Source organism: Anoplopoma fimbria, chromosome 8 (assembly GCF_027596085.1).
Source record: "Anoplopoma fimbria isolate UVic2021 breed Golden Eagle Sablefish chromosome 8, Afim_UVic_2022, whole genome shotgun sequence".
Taxonomy (NCBI): domain Eukaryota; kingdom Metazoa; phylum Chordata; class Actinopteri; order Perciformes; family Anoplopomatidae; genus Anoplopoma; species Anoplopoma fimbria.
This window is the reverse complement of record NC_072456.1, coordinates 24,590,956-24,613,570: the sequence shown is the minus strand read 5'-3', so window position 1 is coordinate 24,613,570 and position 22,615 is coordinate 24,590,956. Positions and strand designations below refer to the sequence as shown.

The window sequence follows — 22,615 nt, the reverse complement described above, 5'->3', positions numbered from 1 at the left end:
GTGTGTAAAAATGGAGCTAAAAAAGGAAATGAAGAGGGTTAAAGGAAAGGAAAGGCTGGAAAGAAATATGTAAAGGAAAAAAGAAGCATCAAGGTGAGGACAGAAGTAGATAACATGGGGGATTTTATAAATGCTGCTATAAAAAAATGTATATTAAAATGAAAAAAGAGGAGAGACAGTAAGATTGATAAAAGGCAGAGAGAAGCAGGAGGGGAAGAGAAGGAGGGGAACATTCCTTCCACATTAAACCAGCTGAGCTTCTCTTTCCCTGAAATAAAAACATACATCTTGAAGTTGTGGCTCCCCTGTGGACCCCTTCCCCTCCGAGGACCCATAAGTCAGGACAGATAGGAGCCGTCTGAAGCAAAGCACGGCATGAAGGAGCATCTCATGGACACATTTTAAGCTCAAACGATCACACACACAATCACTGAGCAAGACAAAAACTGGCAGGTAGGCTTTACTGTCAGCCATCTAAAATACTGTATACGGATGTGGTCCAAGAGTCCAGGCCAGACCAGGACCTGCCTGGCTGTACTACCTTACTGACTGCACGTAATAGGGACCGGCAGGGAAAAGAACCCCTCAGTTGGCTGGATTCTCTGCTCCAACACCTTAGCCCTGGTGCTTTCCACTACACTGATTGTTCCACACAACGTTGCTACACCAACGATCACAGCAACAGCATGGTGGAGCAGAAGGGAGTCACGGGGCCCCCGGGCTGCTTTCTGGCCCCCTGAGTCTTTCTCCATTGAAGGAGACCAAGTAACAAAAGTCTGCTACAGGTTCCCAGGACAAAGTATAGAAAAACAACCCTGGTACCATGATCATGAGTCCTTGCTTTACAGAAGTGCAATTATAATCAGCATTATAAATTAAAAAGTTATATCAATTACTCACCCGGTGTTACCCAGAGCTTTTCAAGACAACTTTGTTTCCATGCATGCCTCCATGGTGAATGGAGAATCGGAAAAAAAGTCTTGATGAATTGAAGTAAATGAGGGCCGTGTTTTACAACTGCAAAACCTTTTAATAACATCCGTCTGCGAACTGTCACAAAACTCGTTCAGTATAATACAAGTCTCATTAATTTGGTTGTATGCTCACTACTTCCCAAACACATCCGTCTTGTTACGATTCAAAACACTCCAAACGCATTAACAGCCTCGTGCTTGAGTAGAAGCACTACTTTTTTTTTAGCAAAGTTGCATGTTTTTGTGAAGTGGTGAGCATATGACTGGAAAAGATTAGACTTGGATTGTATTTCATAAGGTGTGTGAGAGTTTGTAAACTCGTGTTTTTCCGTTGCTAAATGTGGCTCTCATTTACTTAAATTCCTCATAATTTTCTCAGTGTTTTTGATTCTTTGTTCACTGTCGAGAGTTGGAAGGAAAATGATGTTTTCTTCCAAGAATTCAAGGTTACACTGGGTGAGTAATTGACATCCAAATGGTCATTTTTTTCAGGCCAAGTATTTCTTTAAATCAATGTTTTTTCCTCTTACAAATGAAACTACATGATCATGTAATGTCAAAACACAGCAGTACTGTACGTAGCTGAACAAATCCAGCGTGCACTCCTGCGGTTTTGCGTCTTTCGTTAACGTGGCAGCCGGTTTAAGCGTGAAGGTGAAAGCACAAGGGGGGTTCTGGGGGGGGGAAACATTTTCAAAGCGTGTGCGTTTTGTCACAGTGGAGCCATACATCTCTGTGGGCTCTTTGTCCTTGCGTGATTGGCCGGAGAACAGGAACAAGCTCATCTGAGCATTTAACAGGCCGGCCCTGTGGTTGGAGCGCAGACAGGAGGGGCCAGTGTCTGCCAAGCCTAATAGCAGGGTCAGAGGTCATACAGTCACACACACACACACACGAACAGTTAAGCACAAATGTATGCACTGTGGGAAAACCAAAGCTCGGAGACTACAGAGCACGCACAGTTCGCTCTTTATCACCAGAGATAAGCATCACACCTGCAAAGATGCAAATGGAGCAAAGACAGAAACGTGATAGGAAGTCACAAAAGTGACTCAAATACACAAACACACTTTGTAGAGTGGTAATTTAATCCCTCAGCGGTGGGCCGGAACTCTAATTTGAGCTTCAAAAAGGGACTTTGTACAGTGACCGACACATCAATAAACCCCCGACCCGAGTTTAACCATTACACACCCAGCACTTATGATGGGAGGGATTCTCTGGAACAGGCTCTGCGGTTTTCAGTCTCTCGCTCATCGATTCCCCACGTTCCACCCCCTCAAGGGGAATAGTCGATTTATGATGGAGGAGAACGCCGCAGAGCGAGAGGCTGGCGATTTCGCTCCCGTGTGCCAACTTGGCTCGGTCCATCCCCGCGGGCAGCCAGCTGGTGACGCATCACACGGCCACACGCATCACTGACGGACTCCGACTGTGAGGAAACACCGTCCGACTCACACAAAGGAGACTCCACTCTAACAACCACCAACTGGTCATACATCACTGTAACGCTTACCGAACGGAAAATCTTCCCTTTTCACCCACACACACACACACACACACACACACAATGACGACGTTAAACAGTTAATCTAGCAAATGTGTGTGTGTCCTTTGGATTTGTTTCCCGGCCTCTCATTGCTGCCAGACTCTCTAGACTGAGCGCGACGGGGAAAATGAACGGTTAAAAGTTCCTATGACGACAGACGGACTCATGAGCTCGCCGTTTGTGCTTGGGGTGCCTGTTTGTTTGCACATACTTGAGTGGCGAAGTTTGAGTCACACAGCAGCAGCTATGATACGAGCCTGATGGTAAGAGGAACAGCAGAGCAAATGCATCATTGTGTCCAAACAAGAACAAACAGTACAGCAATAAAACCACAGACACGCACCCACACACACATGTGTACCCAGTTTGGTATCAGTGTTTGTTCTCCTTGCAAAAATCATCAGGGATTCCAGTGTGATGTCATGTGTAGATGTGGTATAGTTTGTATCTTTTGAAGCTGGGTTGTAGGTACTTTTCCATAGTCAGTGTATTACGTACAGCAGATGACGGTCAGTACCCCAAGTTTGGAGAAACAGTAGTACCAGTACGGGAGAAAAGCAAAGTACTACTGTGGGCGTGGACAGCAGACAAATGTATCTTAGGTGCCTAAAAATACCCAATATCAGTTTAAGTGTACACTATATTTCGAATATCTTCACAGCTTTACTTTGCTGTGAGACAGACGTTTCCAACGGGGATATTCAGCTGTTGTATCCATCTCTGCTCTCTTCAAAGCCACCAGACTCCATTGGGGGAAAAACCAGTAATTTTACCTCACAGAACACAGCCTAACGCTGCCTCTATTGACTAGTTTGTTTGTGGTACTGTGTGACTTTGGTGAATTCAAAATGTTACACAAAAGTTACACAATAACACAAAGAAACTACCCACTGCGAGGTCAAATTGCAGTTTTTTTTTTCCCCCAATGGAGTCTTGTGGCTTTGAAGAGAGCATAGATTAAGGCTTCTGTTCCCAGTCAGAAACATGGACTGTTTTGCTGACCTCCTTGTCCACAGCAGTACATTGCTTTACCTCCAGGCTGGTGCTCCTGTCCGTCTCTCCAAACTGGGGGTATGTAGAAGTCATCTACTGTAGGTAATACACTGACTAAATACTGCATGTAACCCCACTTCAAAACATCAGAACTATCTCTTGAAGGAAGCAATGACCTCACTGATTCATGAGTTTGTTCTAGCTACTTTGAGATGTTTCACAACAGAGCAGCAAATTTATGTTGGACAATCCGCTACTCCGAGAAACAGAGCGAAATAAAAACCTGGGAAAACTAAACACAGGATAAACTTAGAAACTACAGTGGAAACAAGATGCTTATTGAAAGAGGTCCTGAGAGGACAGAGTAACAGACCATAAATTGAGACTGACTGACTAACTAACGAATGACTGTGGCACTGAATAATCCATGAGATAATGGAACCAGACAGCTCATTTAGTCAAAACCCAGACGATTTGTCCTCAGATTAGCCTTTGGCCCGTAAAACAGCCCATAAAGATAAGAAGCAGAGAGCACGGCGTCTGATTGCAGCCTTCAAAGACCTCGTGGTGTATGTTTGTGTCTGTTACCTAGGTATGGAATACAGGAGACCATGCTCTGGCTGCTTATGAAGTCTCTCAGACGCTTGTAGTTGTCTTCTTTGGACATCAGGTAGTCGAGCCGATCGAACGTCGCCTTGTCCTTCCGACTCAGTAACTGTGAGGAAGAGATGGAAAAGGGAGAAAGAAGAGCGTCAGAATAAAAGCATTAATCTGAAACAAACAGCTGTAGAAACAGAAACAGCCTAAGAGAATACGACATTATTTAGGACGCCGTCATTCAGCTGCACTTACTCATAAGTGAAATCTGATATTCACCAGAGGATTGTAACAACAGTAACAGGATATTAAGCAGAGAATGTTAAGATTTGATTTGACTGTGTTCACTGTGAGGGCTGACAGCTGGCTAGTTGACCTTCTAGTGAGAAAGTGTTTCTTTTCAACATCCAACATTGTCTGTCACCCGTTGACAAAACTAGAAAAAAAAAAAAATGAAGGGCATGTTGCTGAAGTCAGTCCTTTTCAAATGCAGTTTGACGGTTTAAATAAAAATGCAGTTGTGTTGTGCAGATTAAAACCATTACTCTCTCGCTGGTTGCTTGTTTTAATGAACAGGCCACAGTGCCAGAAGCAGCTTCCCAGTTGGAGACAGACTGTTTGCATGCTTGTGTGCTTATGAGTTTGTCCAGCTACAGATGTGATGTGAAGCATTGACCTGCAACAGGGCTGCACTGCACATGTATGTGTGGTAAATCATCAAACCACACTACATCTGATCTGCTGACAATGGGAACTCTATAGGCTGTGACGGCAGCAAGGAGTACTAATGATCCCTGCAGAGATCAAGTGTGTGTGTGTGTGTGTGTGTGTGTGTGTGTGTGTGTGTGTATGTGTGTGTGTGTGTGTGTGTGTGTGTGTATGTGTGTGTGTGTATATGTGTGTGTGTATGTGTGTAAGTGCCCGTCTTGCCTCTAAGAAGCAGGTGAGCTTGTGTCCTGGCCAGCAGCAGCAGTATTTGCTGACTGGCTAAAAGTATCTCCTGTGGTTTTTTCGTGGAACCGGGGTAGAAGAAATTTCCACCATTACATCAGAGCATCATCATGCCGTTATGTAAGCTCTACGTCTTCTATGAGGACACTGAAAAAGATCGGTAATCCCTCACCCTTTTTTTGTAAAATGGATACTGACGCATAGTTTCCTGCATAAAAATAAAAAAAGGTGTATGCAAGATGTTCTAAATCTGCTCTACTATGTATGTTATGAAGGAGTAACTGAAGGACGGACTGACAGCAGTAAGAAATGACAGAATAGGACTCAACCATTCCTTTATTTAATGAAAAGGGATGACTTCTGGTTTTCTAAATGTTCTAAACCAGTGTTTGGCTGTTTGGCAGGACTGAAAAATGACGGACCATTGGGAACAATTTATCCATAAAATTGTGAGAAGAGTGACAGTGAAAACATTCCTGACCATTTCAACTGCCAATTCTGCATCACTTTACATCAACTTAAGCCAGCCAATTACAAGAGAAATATGTTTAGTAAATCACAACTGTTTTATGCATGTGTTTTTGAAAACATATACACATGTTAAATACTATAGAAATAGAATAGGAGTAGAACAGGCATTGAACTGTTTTCCTCGGTCTTTTGACTGGTATAGAAGAAGCTGGCGATTGTTGGTAGTTGTTAGGGTGACAACACACATTAAAGCATTAAAGCATGGTGGAATTGGCAAGATAGGTAGCTAGCTAGCTAGCTAGCTCACGATGCTTTGATGCTAAATTGGTACCTGAGAATAAGCTAAACAAACTAGTCACTTATAAGTCTACAGCAATGTGCTTTCCTACGCAAGAGTGGGTGAAAAAAGAATACAATTTACTTTATAATACTCTGGCTTTCTGCGCTTCATAACTACTCATCACTAATCCACTGCTTGTTTTAGTCATTTGTGTAAAACTTAACCTCCCTGACTGGCCATAAGTCTGTTTAGTTTATCCGAAATTTGGCCCCCTACAACAGTAGCATGGGCAGCAGTACACCTAAAAATGGCCGCCGCCCTGACCTTCCTGCTACATTGATTTTAATGATAATGTCCATTCTACGTCTTTTTCATTTCTATGTTCAATAATTTATACTAAATAAATACATTTATCCTGAGTTAACAGGGTATCATCAGTATCAGTATACTCTAGTCTTCCATATTAATTAAATGTTTCAAGTAGGCTACAATTAGAAGAAACAATACAAACATTTAGACTTACTCATGTGAACTGCAGATAATAACTTTAAATAAAAGACTATTGAAGAAATTCTGCAAACTTCTTGAAGACCCTATTAAATTGTCTTGCGACCCACCGGTGGGTCCCGACCCAAACTCTGAACCGTCCTCTTCATTTATTTATCATCCCTGAACTCTGCCATTCATCGTGTCTTGTCACTTGTGTGTTAGTTTTTATTAGCCTTTGCTTATGTGTCCAGTGTTTCTTTGGTCCAAATCTGCGTGACATCCCAGTTTATTGACAGCTCTCTTACTAATAAACACCGACTTTGCCTTCAAAGTATTGTAAATAAACTCACCGCCCACGTTTTGGTGAGCCTGAAGATGGGGGCACTCTGTAGCGCTGACACCACAGCCATGACCGCGTGGAGGTTGTTCATGTCACACAGTTTCTGTGAAAAAAAAACAAAAGAGTACAAAAGTACAAAAGAGCATGCATTAAGTCGGGTTTACAATGCAAACATTCATAACGATAGAACAACAGTGTCGTGTCCGGCGTGGATGTGTGTACCTTGGCAGTGCGAATGTACAGACTCAGAACCTCGGCTCTGATCTTCAACGTCTGCGCATGGAGGATCTCTCGAACCACCCAGAAACTCGTCTAGAACAAAAAAAAAAAAAAAAAGACAAGAGATTACGGCACCGAGCAACTCTAACAAACCCGCCAAAAACAGAGACGCTACAGGAAACTTTATCTCTCATTTGTTACACTCAATGAGGATCTTAGGTGTGTGTATAGAAAGACAGGCTGTTCTGTCTTGCTAAGTATTTTAAATCCAGAGCCAAGGCGTGCAGACATGACAACTCTGGGCCATAACCAGTACAAAGTGGTGCAGGAGAGCATGCAGCAGACTGCTAACGGGAAACGCTCCATTGGAGTCGATTAGGAACCAGGTCTTGAGGAAAAACAAGCGCTTCAAAAAGGAAAATCCAACTGATTCCAACTGATTACACAACAGATACACACCATAACTCCTGATATGTCAACAGAGAAAAGAAGGAGTGTGTTCAGAGTGCTTGGCCAGACCCGAGAGTGATGTCGGAAATCTGTCTCTTTGGAGAGATTGCTGCTAAGCCAAAGTTCTGATTAAACACACGTACGCGCACGCACACGCACACACACACACACACACACACAAGTCAGTGAATCAATCAATCAGTGTTAAAGCTCTGGGGAGAGAGGGAATGGAAAGAGGAAAAGGAGAGAGAAAGCGAGGGAAGAGAGGAGGTAACTTGAGGGGAAGGTAGCTCCGACGTGCCGCAGGACTCTGAGGGCTTTCAGAGCACAAAGATGTCTGCACATTGTGTTCTGATAAGACCGTCCCCGGCCGACTGACCATCTCTACTTTTTCACAACAACAAATGACTCCCTCGCTCTGCTCCACGCTCATTCTTCTCTCCTGCTAGACATTAATATGTGTTTGATAATTTAATTTTCAACAGTCTTCTTTCGAGCCACGGACCTCTAGGTGTGTGTCTATAAATTAAGAGTGTGTGCCTGCTTCACCCTGTGTTTTTTTTTTGTTATTTTTTTACTACATTCTTGATGTGCACATAATTTGAGCCTACAGCTGTTGCTTTTTTTCAGCCCCTAGACTTATTTTTGTTGCAGGCAAGAGGTGAGGAGCTGAAGAGTGAAGAGATAAATTCGCCCGACTACTCATTCTCTCCGTCTTCTGCTATAAACACATGATATACACACACACACACACACACAAGCGTACGCTCAATCTACGCAGGTAAACAGAGCCATATGGGTTTCATTTTCACCACTTGATGAAGTAAACAAGACGAGGGAGTGATGGCAACGGAGAGAAGATACATGGATGGGATGGACCCTGACTTCTATTGGCTTCTGCTTTCATTTGCCTCTTTTGCCTTGAGACAGTGACCTCATGAGAAGGTTTCAAATGTTGTCACATCTTCCTTCCAGCATCAGTTTACAATAGACAGAAGTTTCCATTGCCTGTAAAACGTGATTCAAATCTGCCAAACATGCTGAGTCTTCACATTTAGTTTCCTCTGCGGTCTAACTTCACGTGCGAGGTCAATCTGGACAACGCATGTCCGTCCAGATCGCCGTACCACCGGGGCTCGTTACGGGATCATGTGTCCTCGCCAGGCTCTGCACAGCGATGACATCACTCAGGGTGGCAGCGCTCTGCATGGCTGCATTCACGGGCGTGTACAGTATGTGGGACTGAGCGGGAGAGGGGTTGTCTTTGTCTTTACAGATCTCATTTTGTGTCCTGAAGCAAAGATGGTGTCTTTCGAGGGGCCCCCGCGTTTATGAGCGTATCAAGACCTCCAGATGGAGCGACCAGGCCCCGGCGCTTCAATAATCATAAATAAGCGGAAGAAGACAGATCCAGACTCAAAGCTCATAGCTGTGGATCAAACCGTTTAATGGGCTGAGGGGGGAGGGGGATGAAGATCTGGCCAAAGATGATGACTGAGTTGAGGTGATCTGATTACTCATGTGCTGACGCTTGTTTAATGGTAAAAAAAATAAATGAATTTATAGACCTGTGCTAAGAACGACCCACAATCCACTGCACAAACAATGAGCTGGAATAAATTGGTGATGTCGCCCTTAAATACTTTTACAATTGCTCGTTGGACATCATTGCACAATTACATAATTACTGCAAGTTAATATTTTAGTTCTAGTATGATCACTTTCCCTAAAATGTAATGATGACATTTTTACGAGACTTTGTTTCCTGGTATCCATTCGTAGTCTGATAAGTATTGACCAATCACATTAGGAGGGGGCTTTGTTTGTATAGAAGTCTATGAGAAAATGACTCTACTTCTCTCTTGATTTATTCCCTCAGTAAACATTGTAAACATGAGTTTATGGTCTCAATCTCTAGTTTCAAGTCTTAAAATGAAAGTTAATTGTAACCTTTTCGTTCCCCTAAAATTCTCCGTTTCTACTTAGCGCCAACCTTTCGTGTCACTTCTGGTTCCAGAAAAACCCGATGGCAGCAGCCAAAAACCAAGATGGAGATGCCAAAAGTGCCAAAATAAAAGCCTTAAAACAGCAGTCTATAAACCAATGGGTGACGTCACACTGACTACGTCAACTTCTTATATACAGTCTTTGCTTGCTACACCCAGAAATATTGGCCGTTTCCCCCTTTAACTAAATCTTTGTCATTTGATAGCCGATGGGTTCTGAGGTTAAATGGAAATTAAAATAACATGTCTTGCTCCTAGTTCTGCTATATATCCACAAGATGTAATGACGTATTTTAAGTTAAAAGTAAAGGCACACTTTCTGTCTTTCTCCATTGAATTGACACCAATAAGATGCACTCTGTTCGTCTTCCCTTCTGGTGAGAATATAGTCTATTCACATTTGATTATTATCGCCACTCATTCTCCATTACTGCTGTAATGATTTCTTTTTTGACTACTGTATGCAAATTGCTGCACAAAACCCAGTAAGACAGAATTACTTTGCATTGACCATAATGGGCTCTGAATTATTCTCTCCTCGCCTCCTGGCCAGATCTCTTCTGCTCCACTGGCTCCTGTTAATCAGTGCCAACAAAACAAGCACTGAAGGAAGAGGAATAAGGCTTTGGCTCGTGCTCAGGAGCTTTCTGGGATTCTCTGCCCTCCCAATCCAACTCCCATTATCCCCCCCAAACTTGGCTCCCGGCGGCTGAAATGTGTGCAGCTAACATCTTGAATCACCGTTTGGGATCTGCTATACATGCCGAAGTTTCCACAGCAACACATTCTTGTTGGATCATCTCATATTTATACTGGAGGGCAGTGAAGTGGGTCTTAAAAGGGAAGCCTGGCAAAAACACTGGAAGGGGATTAAAGGGCATGATTGCCCCTTACATCATTACCCACAACTTCCTGTTGATGATGTCACAGGGCACCGGGGAGCTTGTCATACGCACTCATGCATACGTTTAGAAAATGTTTCCATGCGTGCTGCACCAACATGCAGGAACGCATTAATAACTCCATAAGTGCCAGAACCAAGGACCACAGAGGACAAAATAAACTACTTTCTGTCAGACCACCTGGGGACTATTTATGATGAGGAGACAGGGAGATATGTAGGTGTTGCCATGACAAGCAGGGCTTCAAAAATAAAAACACCTCTAAGAGAGCGAGGGTGATGATTTAGTGCTTGGAGGACTTGATGGAAAGAGGAGCTGTAATTTCTCCATTCCTAGATGATCAAGGCTCGTAAATCTGTAATACTGCAACAGGGACTGTTTTCCCGTCTCCTCTCTGAACGGGACAGCTCACCTGGTTGAACCTGCGGGTGAAGGCCACCACGTTTGGAGCGGAGCTGTGCTTCTCCTTCTTGTTCCAGCCGCAGCTCGACAGCTCCTGAAAACAAACAAACAAAACGGGGAAACTGACATTACGCACTGAGCCAAAGTACATGTGGCAGCATTTTACTGAATGCACAAAACAGTCAAGTGAAGTGGAGAGGAGGACATGATAGGAGAGAAAAGCAGATGAGGAGGAAAGAGAGAGAGGCTGGGGATCAGATCCAGAGAAAAGGCTCAGACAGATTCATGGATGACTGCGAAAAAGAAACGGGTGAAGCTGTGCAGGATCACGCTCTAGTATGAAGCCCAAAACTCAATACTGATTAAAATAGGGCTTGGCGAATAATCCAATTTTATTTTCATTTATGATTTTGGCTTTCAAAGATTATGAAAACTAGTAAATTGAATAAAAGGATTACTGTCGGGCATTGCATTTCCACACTGATGCTCTCCAGCGAACGTATTTAATTCAGTGAGGTGCTCTTTCGCCGCACTGCTCTATACAACCAATGTGTCTGTGATTAAATTGTTAAAAAAGAGCATTCATTTCCTCATAGATGCAGCCCTTTTTTAATGTTGCTCTCATGTGCACCAGACTGATGCAGTTAACTTTGAAATGTACAAAATGTTCCCAAAGTCGATGAGCAATAAACAACAACTGAATTTCTACCAAGATGTGACACACAGTTCAGACAGCTGCAGAGTAGTGGAACGTGAAAGGTTCAAATGCCTCTTTTAAAGAGAAGATACAAACATTTTCATTTAAAAAAAACATTATTTTAAAAATGCTTTGCAAATGTGTTATTGTGCATATTTGCAGAAAAAGATCAATGCATTTTAGATGGAATAAAAACAATTAAAACTCCAATAAACATGAATTCTTGTACTTTTTACAGGGCAGATCTACAAAATATATATAATGGCAGAAAATGTCCACGATTCTCTATATCGTGAAATGTAGAGATACTGTAAGCAAGGTGGTATTTCAGATTTTTTTTTTAAATCTTATGGTAGGAAAAACGGTCACGACATAAAGAACACACCATCATAAAATTGGAGTAAAATACAATAATGTTTGTAATGCAATCAGGAGAATATGATCTACATTTGCATTTATCCCAGTCCCTGTAACATCTAACAACACAACATAACTCATAATGCAATCTGAGCCGCTGTCTGCATGAAAACTATTCATTAAAAATGTATATAGCGTTCTTGAGAATCAATGTCTTACACCTCTAATGCCCATCACAGGTAACCAGAGACCTAAGTATTTATTTTGTTTGCCAAATGTCAAAAAGCTGAAGTTCTTCAATTTCCAATGACCAAAGCAAAAAAATAGTCTGTTTCCCATTTAAAAAGTCATAATCATGTTTGACTTCTTTAGTTAATTCAGTGATTGAAATTGTCATGTATTAATGTCCCATTGATCATCTAGTCGATGAATCATTCTATCAACGCTAGTCTTAAAAAGTAGCTGTGGGAGAAGCAGTGCTGATTGTAATTTCATCACACTACAGTCTGGACTCAGTCTGGGCTCGGCTGCTGTCCCTGGCTACGAGGTGAAGACTGAGACCACACAAACTCTGCGAGGGGGAACCCGGACCCTCCTTTGGCCCCGCAGGCTGTCCGGAGGCCAGGGACACTGACGCTACAGCAGGGGAAAATGTTGTGCAAGCTCTCCTCTCAATCCCTGCCAGCCCCGACCTGGTCCGCAGTATGAACAGCTGAGGTATGAACAGCTGAGGTATGAACCCCCCCCCCCCGTGAGACCGACTGTCTGGAAGCAACAACCTCTACCTCACCGCTCACAACCGCCTGACACGCTCGTTCAAGGGCGAGTCTCTGAGTCGTTGGAGACCACCGGTGGGGGGGTTAAAGACAGAAGTAACATATCTATCACAGATGTTAAAAAGCAGACATTCATGAGTGGGCGATGGGATGTCTCAAGGCCTATATATGCCTGAGTCAGGATGGGGAAACGAGGACAGAGAGGAGATGAAGGGATACGGTCAAGGCTATAAAAGACAACATGGAAGAAGACCAAACAGAATCTCCCCACAAGGTTTACAAGCCGGCGTGGAGCTTCCTCAGAGTCGGAGCATCTCCGTCACAGGCGCTAGGAGACACTGGCCCGTTTATTTAACATCTCTCCTCTTTTTTTAAATAAGCGCTTCCCTTTCTTCCTGCCATCGCATCAATCACTCTCCTCTCCACAGCTTCCACACCACGTTGGTGGTGATGATACGTAAACACAGAGACGGTTTATAGTCGGTGGGAGGTGGCCGGTTGTGTGTTTGTGTGTGTGTGTCTCGCAGCTCGGACCTCCACCTGACCACCCAGGTAGGTGTAGCACCCAAACGGGCGGTCCCACGTCTCACCGAGACCGCAGCGTTTCAACAACCTACACCGAGCCTTCAACCCTGGACCGTGTGGGCATCAACCATCCGTCCATCACCCTGAGATTTAATTAATTAACGCTCTAATGTTCTGTTGCGTAACAACCGATGCCTGGTGTGTGTGTTTAAGCAGCAGGGAAGTGATCCGCAGCCTTTCCAGAAACAATTAGGATTCGACTTCCTTTATTTGTCTTTTGCCTTTAGAGTCTCGTTTCAACGTTTTAAAAAACAGTCAAGTTTTTGGAGAATAGCCCCGACGAGGCAGCTCTGGTGAGGAGAGGGTTTTCAATGCTGCAGTAAAATAAAATAAAAAGCTGCTCCGCCAAGACAAAGACAGTGCTTCATTTCCACATGCGGGTCTGGCTGAGCAGGGTTTCCTATAAAACCCAGTCCTGTGGGGCTGCTAGAGGCCGACTGTATCTACAATAACATTAAACAACAACTAATGCAGTAAAAAAAAAGAAAAAACGTTCGTTAGGATCCAACCCAAGATAATAAAAGGTCAGATTCCAAACCAAACATTCCACACCAAAACTTCACCTAATCCCAAAATTACCATCTCTGGATCTTCCCGTCCATTCATCAGCTTCGGGTTCTTTAACAACCACAGCGGGAGGAGCATTACATAAACAACGGCACGGAGGCTGAATAAGATAACCAGCTGCAGCTAGGCCACAAATTGCAATGACCTCATGTTAGATACCACAACAATTCCTTTTGTTTTACGTCTTCATTGTTAATGAAAAACTCAAGTGTTGGGATCCATGGAGATATTAGGGAGAGGCCACAGGGGGTGGAAAAAGAAGGAAGATGAAGGGGGGGGGAAGTGAGCTTGAGGAAGAAGATGATGAGATTGTGGACGTAACGTGAGGATGACAGGAAGGATTACAACCGAAAATCTTCCGTTTTGTCTTTTGCTGATCTCAAGTAGCTGTTGGACAGAGGAACCTAAACTGATTTCCATGTTCTGCCAGATTTATGGTGTCACTGGTCGACAGATTTACCCGTACTACAAAAACAACAAAACCAGAATCACCACAGTTATATTTTACATCCCCGTCTGTCCAACATGTCATCACGTCAATGTTTTATCTTATTAGACATTTGTGTGAAATTGTCATTATAGACCATTTTAAAGCCACTTCATCATAATGTCTGCTTGTTGCATGTTCAGTTTCAGAATTGATATTCCAACAGCGGACTGAAGTTCTACAGAATTTCGTCAGGATCACAATCATTTCAGAGCAAAAGGGGTTTCAGTTTGACGAGTCATCGTGTTAACTGGTGACTTTCAGTTGACTGCGTCCGTGGTTGATCATAGTAACTTACAGAAATGGTTGCCGTAGATGATCAAAACATATATCGGTACAAAAAAATGTGTTCAACAACACCATTAAACGTGTTCACTGCCACTGGAATGATCAAAAACTTGGTTGTAGCGCCCATTTTAACACGAAATAAACTCTGTCAATGTCATGGTGTTTGATGTCCGGTAACCAACCAAAGATATCAGAGTTGGAAACATCTAGTGACTTGTAGCTCGTAATTTCTAGCTTGTTACACACTAGGTTTCTCAACACAATAAATGTATATATCTGGTCACTGAATACTGGGCCACTTGTTAATGTTTTCTACCCACAAACTAATAGCAAACAGATCTAGAAGTCAATTTGTTTAGGTTGTATTGGCGATCTTTGGTGGTTAAATCCCTTACATAGCTTGACAAACTGTTGCACTACGCGATCCTTCCGTTGCAAAACTAGTCTATTAGCATATAAATAACTGAGTTATGGCCAAAAAATTGTTCTGTGAGGTCACCTTGACCCTGACATTTGAACAATAAATACTGATCAGTTCATCCTTTAGTCCACGTGGACATTCTTGCAAAATTTGAGGAAATTCCCTCAAGGCGTTCCTGAGAACCGGATGGACGGATGGATGAAAAGACAGACGGACGAACAGACAAAACAACAAGATGATATCTCCCTCCGGCCATGGCCGTCGCCGGCGTGGATTCATAAAACACAACGACCGAGCCAATACAGTACATGTGAGGAACAGAAAAAAGGGGGAAAAGAAGCCGTAAAATAAATTATTGTTTCAGCAGCGTTGTGGAGCCGGCAGCAGCGTCCATTACCTCGCTGTGCACACCACGGAAAGAATGACTTTTCCAGGCGCTCTGTTAGTACATGTACCTTATGGGATTCTTATGGTAGTAGAGGCCATCTTTTATTGTAAAACCAGAATGTGCGTGTTCCTATAAGAAGATTTCATTGTGCATTTATATTATCGTAAAAGTCACAATTATATTCCTAAAAGAAAACTGTAAAAAAGAAATGATGAAGAACTCACTGTAATGGTGGGGCAGAGATCGGTCATTAAGTGTGTTTTGATGGAGTCTTCCACTGGTTTTGGACAGATTATTTTAGTAGTAGAGTATTTAATTCAAAAACACAAACACATTCATACACCGTACACATCATTTTCCATTTTCGCCCATCAAGTTCTCACCTCTAAGTTCCCTCAAAACTAAATCTGGTACGTTCACGTCAAGTCCTTTTTGCCAAACCACTTTGATGGTTTTTGAAAATCCTCTTTGACAAGAAATAAACCTGTCCCTGTGGTTTTTGACGCCGCCTCTACTGCCAAAACATTCTATTTCTCCACCTTTCAGCATGATGAATGTGTATTGACCATCATGCTGACAGGCTGTAGTGTGGGTGGGATTCCCTACTGTGCTTGTTGTGTAGCAATTATTGTCCAATCCCTCCGCCAGAAAAACAACACGTGCAGACTACAGGGACCCGGCTGAGGACTGCACTCAGTCTTACACACACACGTTTCATTGTATCACAGAGAGTAAACGTTGGTTATCACACAGTCGGTGCTGGAAAAACATTAATCCTGCAGGCGAGACGGAGCAGAGTGTGTGAAACGTTACCTGCCTCCAACTACAAGTCGTCATCGTCTCACATGAGACCTTCAATCTGCTCAGAGGATTTCTAGACTTGAGAGGAACTGACATACTATTCATCGGTACGTAAAGCGCAATCTGATAGCTATTCCCTGAGAGCTGGAGCTCCACAACCAAAGCCACTAAATCACTACCTTGGCTGTTGTCATGGCTGTGTGTTAAAAACAAAAAAGGCACCCCCAAACCAAACATTTCTCAATCTCTATTTTCCTCTCAGCCTCGATTTCATTTTCTACTTCCATAAACATTCAGCTGCAGAGCATCACCGCATGTCTGATTATGAAATTAGGAATGGTATACTGGGGCAGAAAAACAGAGAGATGACGGCAGGAAAAGTCCTCCAACGATGCCCTTTTTTCACTTACTCACGTGTGGCAACATCTGGTTCTGAAAAGTGAAGCCAATGCCGAAGTGTCGTTGTTGTTTTTTGTGTTTTTATGTTCATATATATACACACACACATTTTTATATTTCTGTGTGAAAAAATAATTAATGTTTATCCTTTTTTGTTATTTTGGACCTCCTTGATTTTTGTGTTTATTTGTCTGTTTCTGTGTATTAGTGAGCGTAAGTAACCGGAGTCAAATTCAGCCAATAAAGCGGATTCTGAAGTGTCGTAAACTTGCATTCTTTCTAATGGCCATCAGGGGCGACTTCTCTGGTTGTAAAAAGTCTGATTGTATAGAATTCTACGGGGATTGACTCTACTTCTCTTGATTTATTCCCTCAGTAAACATTGTAAACATGAGCTTATGGTCTCAACAGGTGAGGTCCCATATCACGGTTTCATATAATTCATCAGCTCTTTTACGCTGCACAGGAACAACAACAACCAACGTCCCTCGCTACCCGTTCTGCACATCCTGCCTGATCGTTACTGCACATGTGCAAACCAAATCCAAACACCTGTGGTGAAACTCACATGCACCCTAGTTTTTCCCTGATAATGTTTCATTGTGAACAATAAATCTGTGTTGAAATCTGGAGAAGGAGAGCTAGTTCACATTAGCAGCACAGTCCTGCTAGGCTAAGTAATGGAGCTAACAGCTAACGTAAACCGGGGATGCATTGAGTCACATTATGATGATTTTAAGCACCATTTATAAAAATTTAGCACCATTAAAACCTTATCATGATGTTTTCTAACGTAATTTTGCCAATTGTAGTGTTTTTTGTGAGAAATTCAATAATAAAGTTGTTTGAAGGAGATGTTTAAAGAGCGACAAATTATTTTAGACATGGAATTTTAACCTGTTTTAAATTTTTTTGTTTTTAAACCCACTGGTATCAGATCAGTACTCAAAATCGGCTGATACATAAGTTCAGGTGTTTGTATCCGGAAGGAAAAAACGACTTCGGAAAATCGATGTTCTCGTGTTCCCTTCTGGTTCCAAAAGCCAAGATAACAACGGCCAAAAACCAAGATGGCGGCGGCCCAAATGCCGAACTGTAGGCTTCAAAACCGCAAGCCACAAACCAATGGATGATGTCATGTGACTTTTTTTTTTATATGCCGTCTATGCTTACACATCATTTTACTCTCTACATTTCTCCTTACTATAGCGAGCGATCAGATCCAGTCACTCTGGATGAAAACACAGCGATGCTTCAGCCCGTTACAAGTCACTGCCTCGTAAATTTAGATGAGAGGAAAAGATTTAGCTACAAGTCCCTTGCATCCTTTTCCCCCTCCCCCGTCTCTATGATCCGTCTTGTCCTTTCGATGGCATTTCACTTTGCAAAACCAGCAGCCAAAGAACATATCAGCAACTCAGCGGAGGGTTGTAGATTAGACATCAGTCTGCTCTGCACCATAGATTATTTTACCATCAAAACATAGCTTCTGCTGTTCTCATCAATTATACACAAAACTCCGTCCATGCTCCACTCAACGGCTCTTTGTCAACTTCTCTGCCATCTTTTTTTTTTTTTTTTTTTTTTTTTTTTTTTTTTTTTTGTTCACAGACGAGGAAGCCCGAGCGGTCCTGTGCTGACGTGGGTCCATTACGTGTACAGGAAGTAGATTACAGCGAACCGTCGTGCATGCCAACGTCTTATGAGCTGTCACTTAACATATCATCAGAAGCAGATGTGTTTAGGCTCTGTGCTGTCTGCTGTGTCGGAGCGGCATGCGCTCGAGGTCTGAGCTTTGGAACCCGGCTTTCTTGAGGCCTTTTCCGATATCAAAGGGTTCTTTATCCCGTTATCAGCCATATTTACCCCAGTATAAAAAGGATAAATGGATCGTGAACTGGGCTTCTCGTTGTCCAGATGTTGAAGCATCTCCTCACACCGTTTTCATGTCATCCTTTATCACTATTGTGACGGACAGTTATTACCCAGCGGAGAGTTTGGCCCGACCTTCCCCGGCTGCTCTCCATACATCTGCTCCATGTCAGCGATGGAACACTTGAGCTAATGAGAACCTCTGTTCTACTGCGATGCTGTCTGGGGTCATTTTTCCACCCCCGTGCCAGAGCGTCTGTTTGTGCGTCATATACACATGTAACAAAAAACAAATTTGTAAACACCAGAGCGCAAATTAGTCTCTTAAACACGCACACACATATTACATTTAAACTGTTCTGATGTGTTTATGGGAAGGGGAAAAATAAAAAAATCTTAATACACAAACACTAACAGGCCAAGGCACGGCTAGTTTTATGGTAATTTCGTATATTTCTAATAGTCAGTACAGTTATTATGGGCAGTCTTGGAAGAACGGTAAAAAGAACCGGCTCCAACAGGACAGACTGCTGATACAGAAAATTGAAACCACGCAGACGACATCAATTGCAGTTATACGACTTAAAAGCAAGCTCACTGTATTTCTACAGTACCGCTGTTGTCAGGGCATTGATAGAGCGCGCATTAAAAACATGGGCAGGAACACTTGGAAGCAATCTGGTGGAAAATTTGATTCGTCTATAGTTTGATATCATGCAAAAAAAAAGTCAGAAAAATTGTGAACTTGTGAAACCTTCTGAAGAACATCTGGTCTTGTCGGAGTTCAGTATGTGTGAAACTGAAGATATATCTTATCGAGAAGTTGAAAGTTCCCTCGACTGTTTTGACAAATGAGAGTTATCATGGAAACGAACACTATTTGTCTTCTTTTCCCTTTCAAAAATGAAAAGGATTTGTTCTAAATGAATTACTGTCCCTTACCGCCAATTATGTCCATCACTGTTTCCCATATGTTTATATACACACACACACACGTCTATTTCAGTGGTGTAACATGGCATTTAAAGGGTGCATAAATGGGCTCCATGTCAGTAAAAACATTATTGCACAACTCACAGATTCAACCAAGTTATTTAATATTTTCCTATTCAGGCAGCGAGCCGAGTGAAGCAGCAGACGTACACACACACACACACACACACACACACACACACACACACACACACACGCACACACACACACACCTGCTTTTCCCATTATGTGTCTGTGAGGAGGGCGAGGAGACTGACAGCAGTGGAAACTCTAGCTGAGTTTCTAGTTCGGTCATAGCTGCTGTGCAGCTTTTTTTTTTTTTTTTCTTCAGCCGGTGCTGCGAGACAAAAATAAAAAGTACCGTGAGAGCAGGAAAAGCCTCTCCAGTTGGATCCGTCACTGCCAGGACGCCGCTGGGTCACTCTACCTCCAGACTGCATCCTTCATCTCCTTGTCAGCTCTCCCACTCAATCAGACCACAGACTCTCCACACACACACACACACACACACACACACACACACACACACACACTCACCACACACACACACACACACATGCCACTTCAGGTCTCTCTAAAGATCTCCCCATCTTAAAGCATTAAGTGAGCCGCTGTCCCCGTGTTCCTGACCCTCTAAAACTTATTTTCCAAATTGCTAAGTTGGACTGAAACACACGGACACATTTTCATGAGGCTTATAAAACCCACTGAGCCTGTCGGCCTGTCAAAACCAGACTGGAGCACAGGAGCATGTTTGCAGTTATAAACCACGCAGTGTGAACTTGGGCGTCCATCGGGGGCTGCCGTCCAGACGACGTCAATGACTTCCCCCGAGGGAAGAAAACAGCTAACGGGGAAGTCTTTTCCATTACTCAGCCACAACAAACTATTTAAAAGAATCCGAAAAAGGTCAGGCCACACGACGACATTGTTATCTAAATCAAATCAAAACGCCAGACTGGGAATGATAAACATCTGTGTGTGTGTGTGTGTGTGTGTGTGTGTGTGTGTGTGTGTGTGTGTGTGTGTGTGTGTGTGTGTGTGTGTGTGTGTGTGTGTGTGTGTGTGTGTGTGTGTGTGTGTGGCTGTGCTGTTAGCTGAGACTTGGGAAGAGACAAGTGTTGCACATGTGTAGGAGCAGGAGTCAGACTGTAGCGCACCGCACTGGGATGTGGTCGGGGTGCTGCTTTTATAAGGCCACAGTGGCAAACCTTAAACACAGGTTATCCGTGACTTCTGTCAGAAAAAGGGAGTCCAAAAATGATTCAAAAGAGAGGAAAAAAAGCAGGAGATTAAGCCGGATCTGGAGGCGACAGAGCGGGTGAGACACAGATGCCCCCATCACTACGATAAGAGGACGCGTGCGGTGGTTCTGATCACAGCTGCTCAGAGCAACAACACGGTGGAGGGTATCAACCGCACGGACAGAGCAGAGGAAGAGAGGGACGGAGGGAGACAGACGGCAGATGGAGGGTGTAAATTCTTAAATATACATACATGCAATTATGTAAAGTATCCACTGGACCTGTTGTCGACTAACTGACATTTGTTTTGTGTGTGTTCTCGTTTCATGTATTTTGAGATGCGAGTGTAAATGTTTCGAGCGGTCACATCCGATTTCAGACATGTCACTCCTGAACCGTGTTGGTTTCTCACGCTAGATGTCAAAAGTGAAGCTGTCAACACCAGCGGTAATCTATGACGAAATATGTTTGTCAGCGTCCTCCTTTCCTGTGACTGAGACGAGAAGACGGCGAGACAATTTCACGCATTCAATGTGGCTGGCGAAAAAAGACGAGACTAAGATGTAGTTTTAAAAGTGTGTTCTAAAATGTGTTCATCAGTTAATAAAAAATCTTAAATGACAAAATGTATGTTTTTTTGTCGGACTATATTGACAGAAATCTGCGATATATTCTGATGACTGAAAAGGACCTTTGACACATGACTAAGACTAAAGTTACTGTCATTTATAGACTTAAATTGCGCTAAAACTAAAGGCGGTAAAATTACTTAAATGTGACTAAAATGTGACTAAATCTAAAAACAGCTGCCTGAATGAAACGCTGGTCAACGCCTCTTTCCTATCAACAGATTTGAGAGCAGCTCACCTCTGGCTGGATGGCTTGGAACACAGGAGCATCCATGAGCGTAATCTGACCCTGGAGGAGACAAAAAAAACAAATAAAACAGTTGTTAGACTAGGCTGTGTTTCAGATTGAACATTTTGTCACATGCTGCCATATAATTATTGTCTTTGAAAAATGATAAACTGTCTAAATCTAAGTTTCCTAAAATAATGGTTCAATTATCAAAACACAGCTTTTGCTAGAGAGGTTTTGTCCTCTCAGGTGGTTGTGACTGTGGTCTTTATTGAATGGACCTTTAAGTAACATGCTAATATATATAGATATATATAGCATGGAGACATGTGAAATAAAGACACCACAGTTAAAAAGAAGAGAAAGAGTGCCCTCTTGTGGTTGAACGGTGCAGACCAATGACGAACATCAAAGAAACGAGATTAAAGAACATGCTTTTATTTGATTTATTATGGGACAATCCCCGTCTCGAGAATACTTCTTGAAGGTCTAGACCCCATTTTTACTCGTTCTTGTCTTGGTCTCAGACAAACAGGACTCTGGATTTTATTACAAGACCGGTCTAGACCACATCTGCAGGACTACGTCACAAAACTGCCTACGCATTGTCTGATTGATTTGTTAACATAACTGATTGTTCACAGATCACACATTAAACTCACACCTGCAATGCATTTAGATTATTTTTTAATCAAGACATTTCTCATGGTTCACTTATACACACACACGTACAGTACATATGGCAATAATAGAAGTGAATGAAGAGGAATCTATGTTTGCTTTTTTTATGGCTGTTTTTATGGGGATGTGGATCTTTTCAGATCAGTTTGAGGAGTGCCTACATTTTGAATCTTCCATAATTCATCATTATTGTGCCATGCAGTGTGGGACTGGCTCAGCCCTGGTCTTGGTCTTGACCTGGTCTCAACCCTTCATAAAGTCTTGGTCTCGTTTTAGACTCTTGACAATCCTGAGCAACATTATTCCTCACGACAAGGTGATGCTAATAATGTGTGTGTGTGTGTGTGTGTGTGTGTGTGTGTGTGTGTGTGTGTGTGTGTGTGTGTTCATAGTTGCCATTGGAAAACTCTGTGCAGTGGAGACCAGATGAAATCTATCAGTGGCTGCTTGGCACTGCCAGACATCATCAATTATTACTGATCCAAACTCTGACCCCATTTCCTCCTCTATCATCCCGTCTCCTCCTGTCTCAAGTCAGCACATAGCGTTTGTGCTTACTGAACATTTTGGGTTTTAAA

The 22,615-nt window shown here is 42.8% G+C and overlaps 1 protein-coding gene across 3 annotated transcripts in view; it reads right to left on the bottom strand.

Annotated features, from left to right (window-relative positions):
• The window catches only part of ralgps2 (Ral GEF with PH domain and SH3 binding motif 2), a 76,910-nt gene that overhangs the window by 28,971 nt on the left and 25,324 nt on the right, over nt 1-22,615 (bottom strand). For all 3 annotated transcript variants that reach the window (XM_054603334.1, XM_054603336.1, XM_054603335.1), the window contains exons 5-9: nt 21,366-21,416; nt 10,634-10,717; nt 6,867-6,956; nt 6,655-6,747; nt 4,105-4,231 (exon numbers count right to left, since the gene is read on the bottom strand). In XM_054603334.1, the coding sequence (XP_054459309.1) occupies nt 4,105-4,231; nt 6,655-6,747; nt 6,867-6,956; nt 10,634-10,717; nt 21,366-21,416 (445 nt within the window). The remainder of the gene's footprint in view (nt 1-4,104; nt 4,232-6,654; nt 6,748-6,866; nt 6,957-10,633; nt 10,718-21,365; nt 21,417-22,615) is intronic.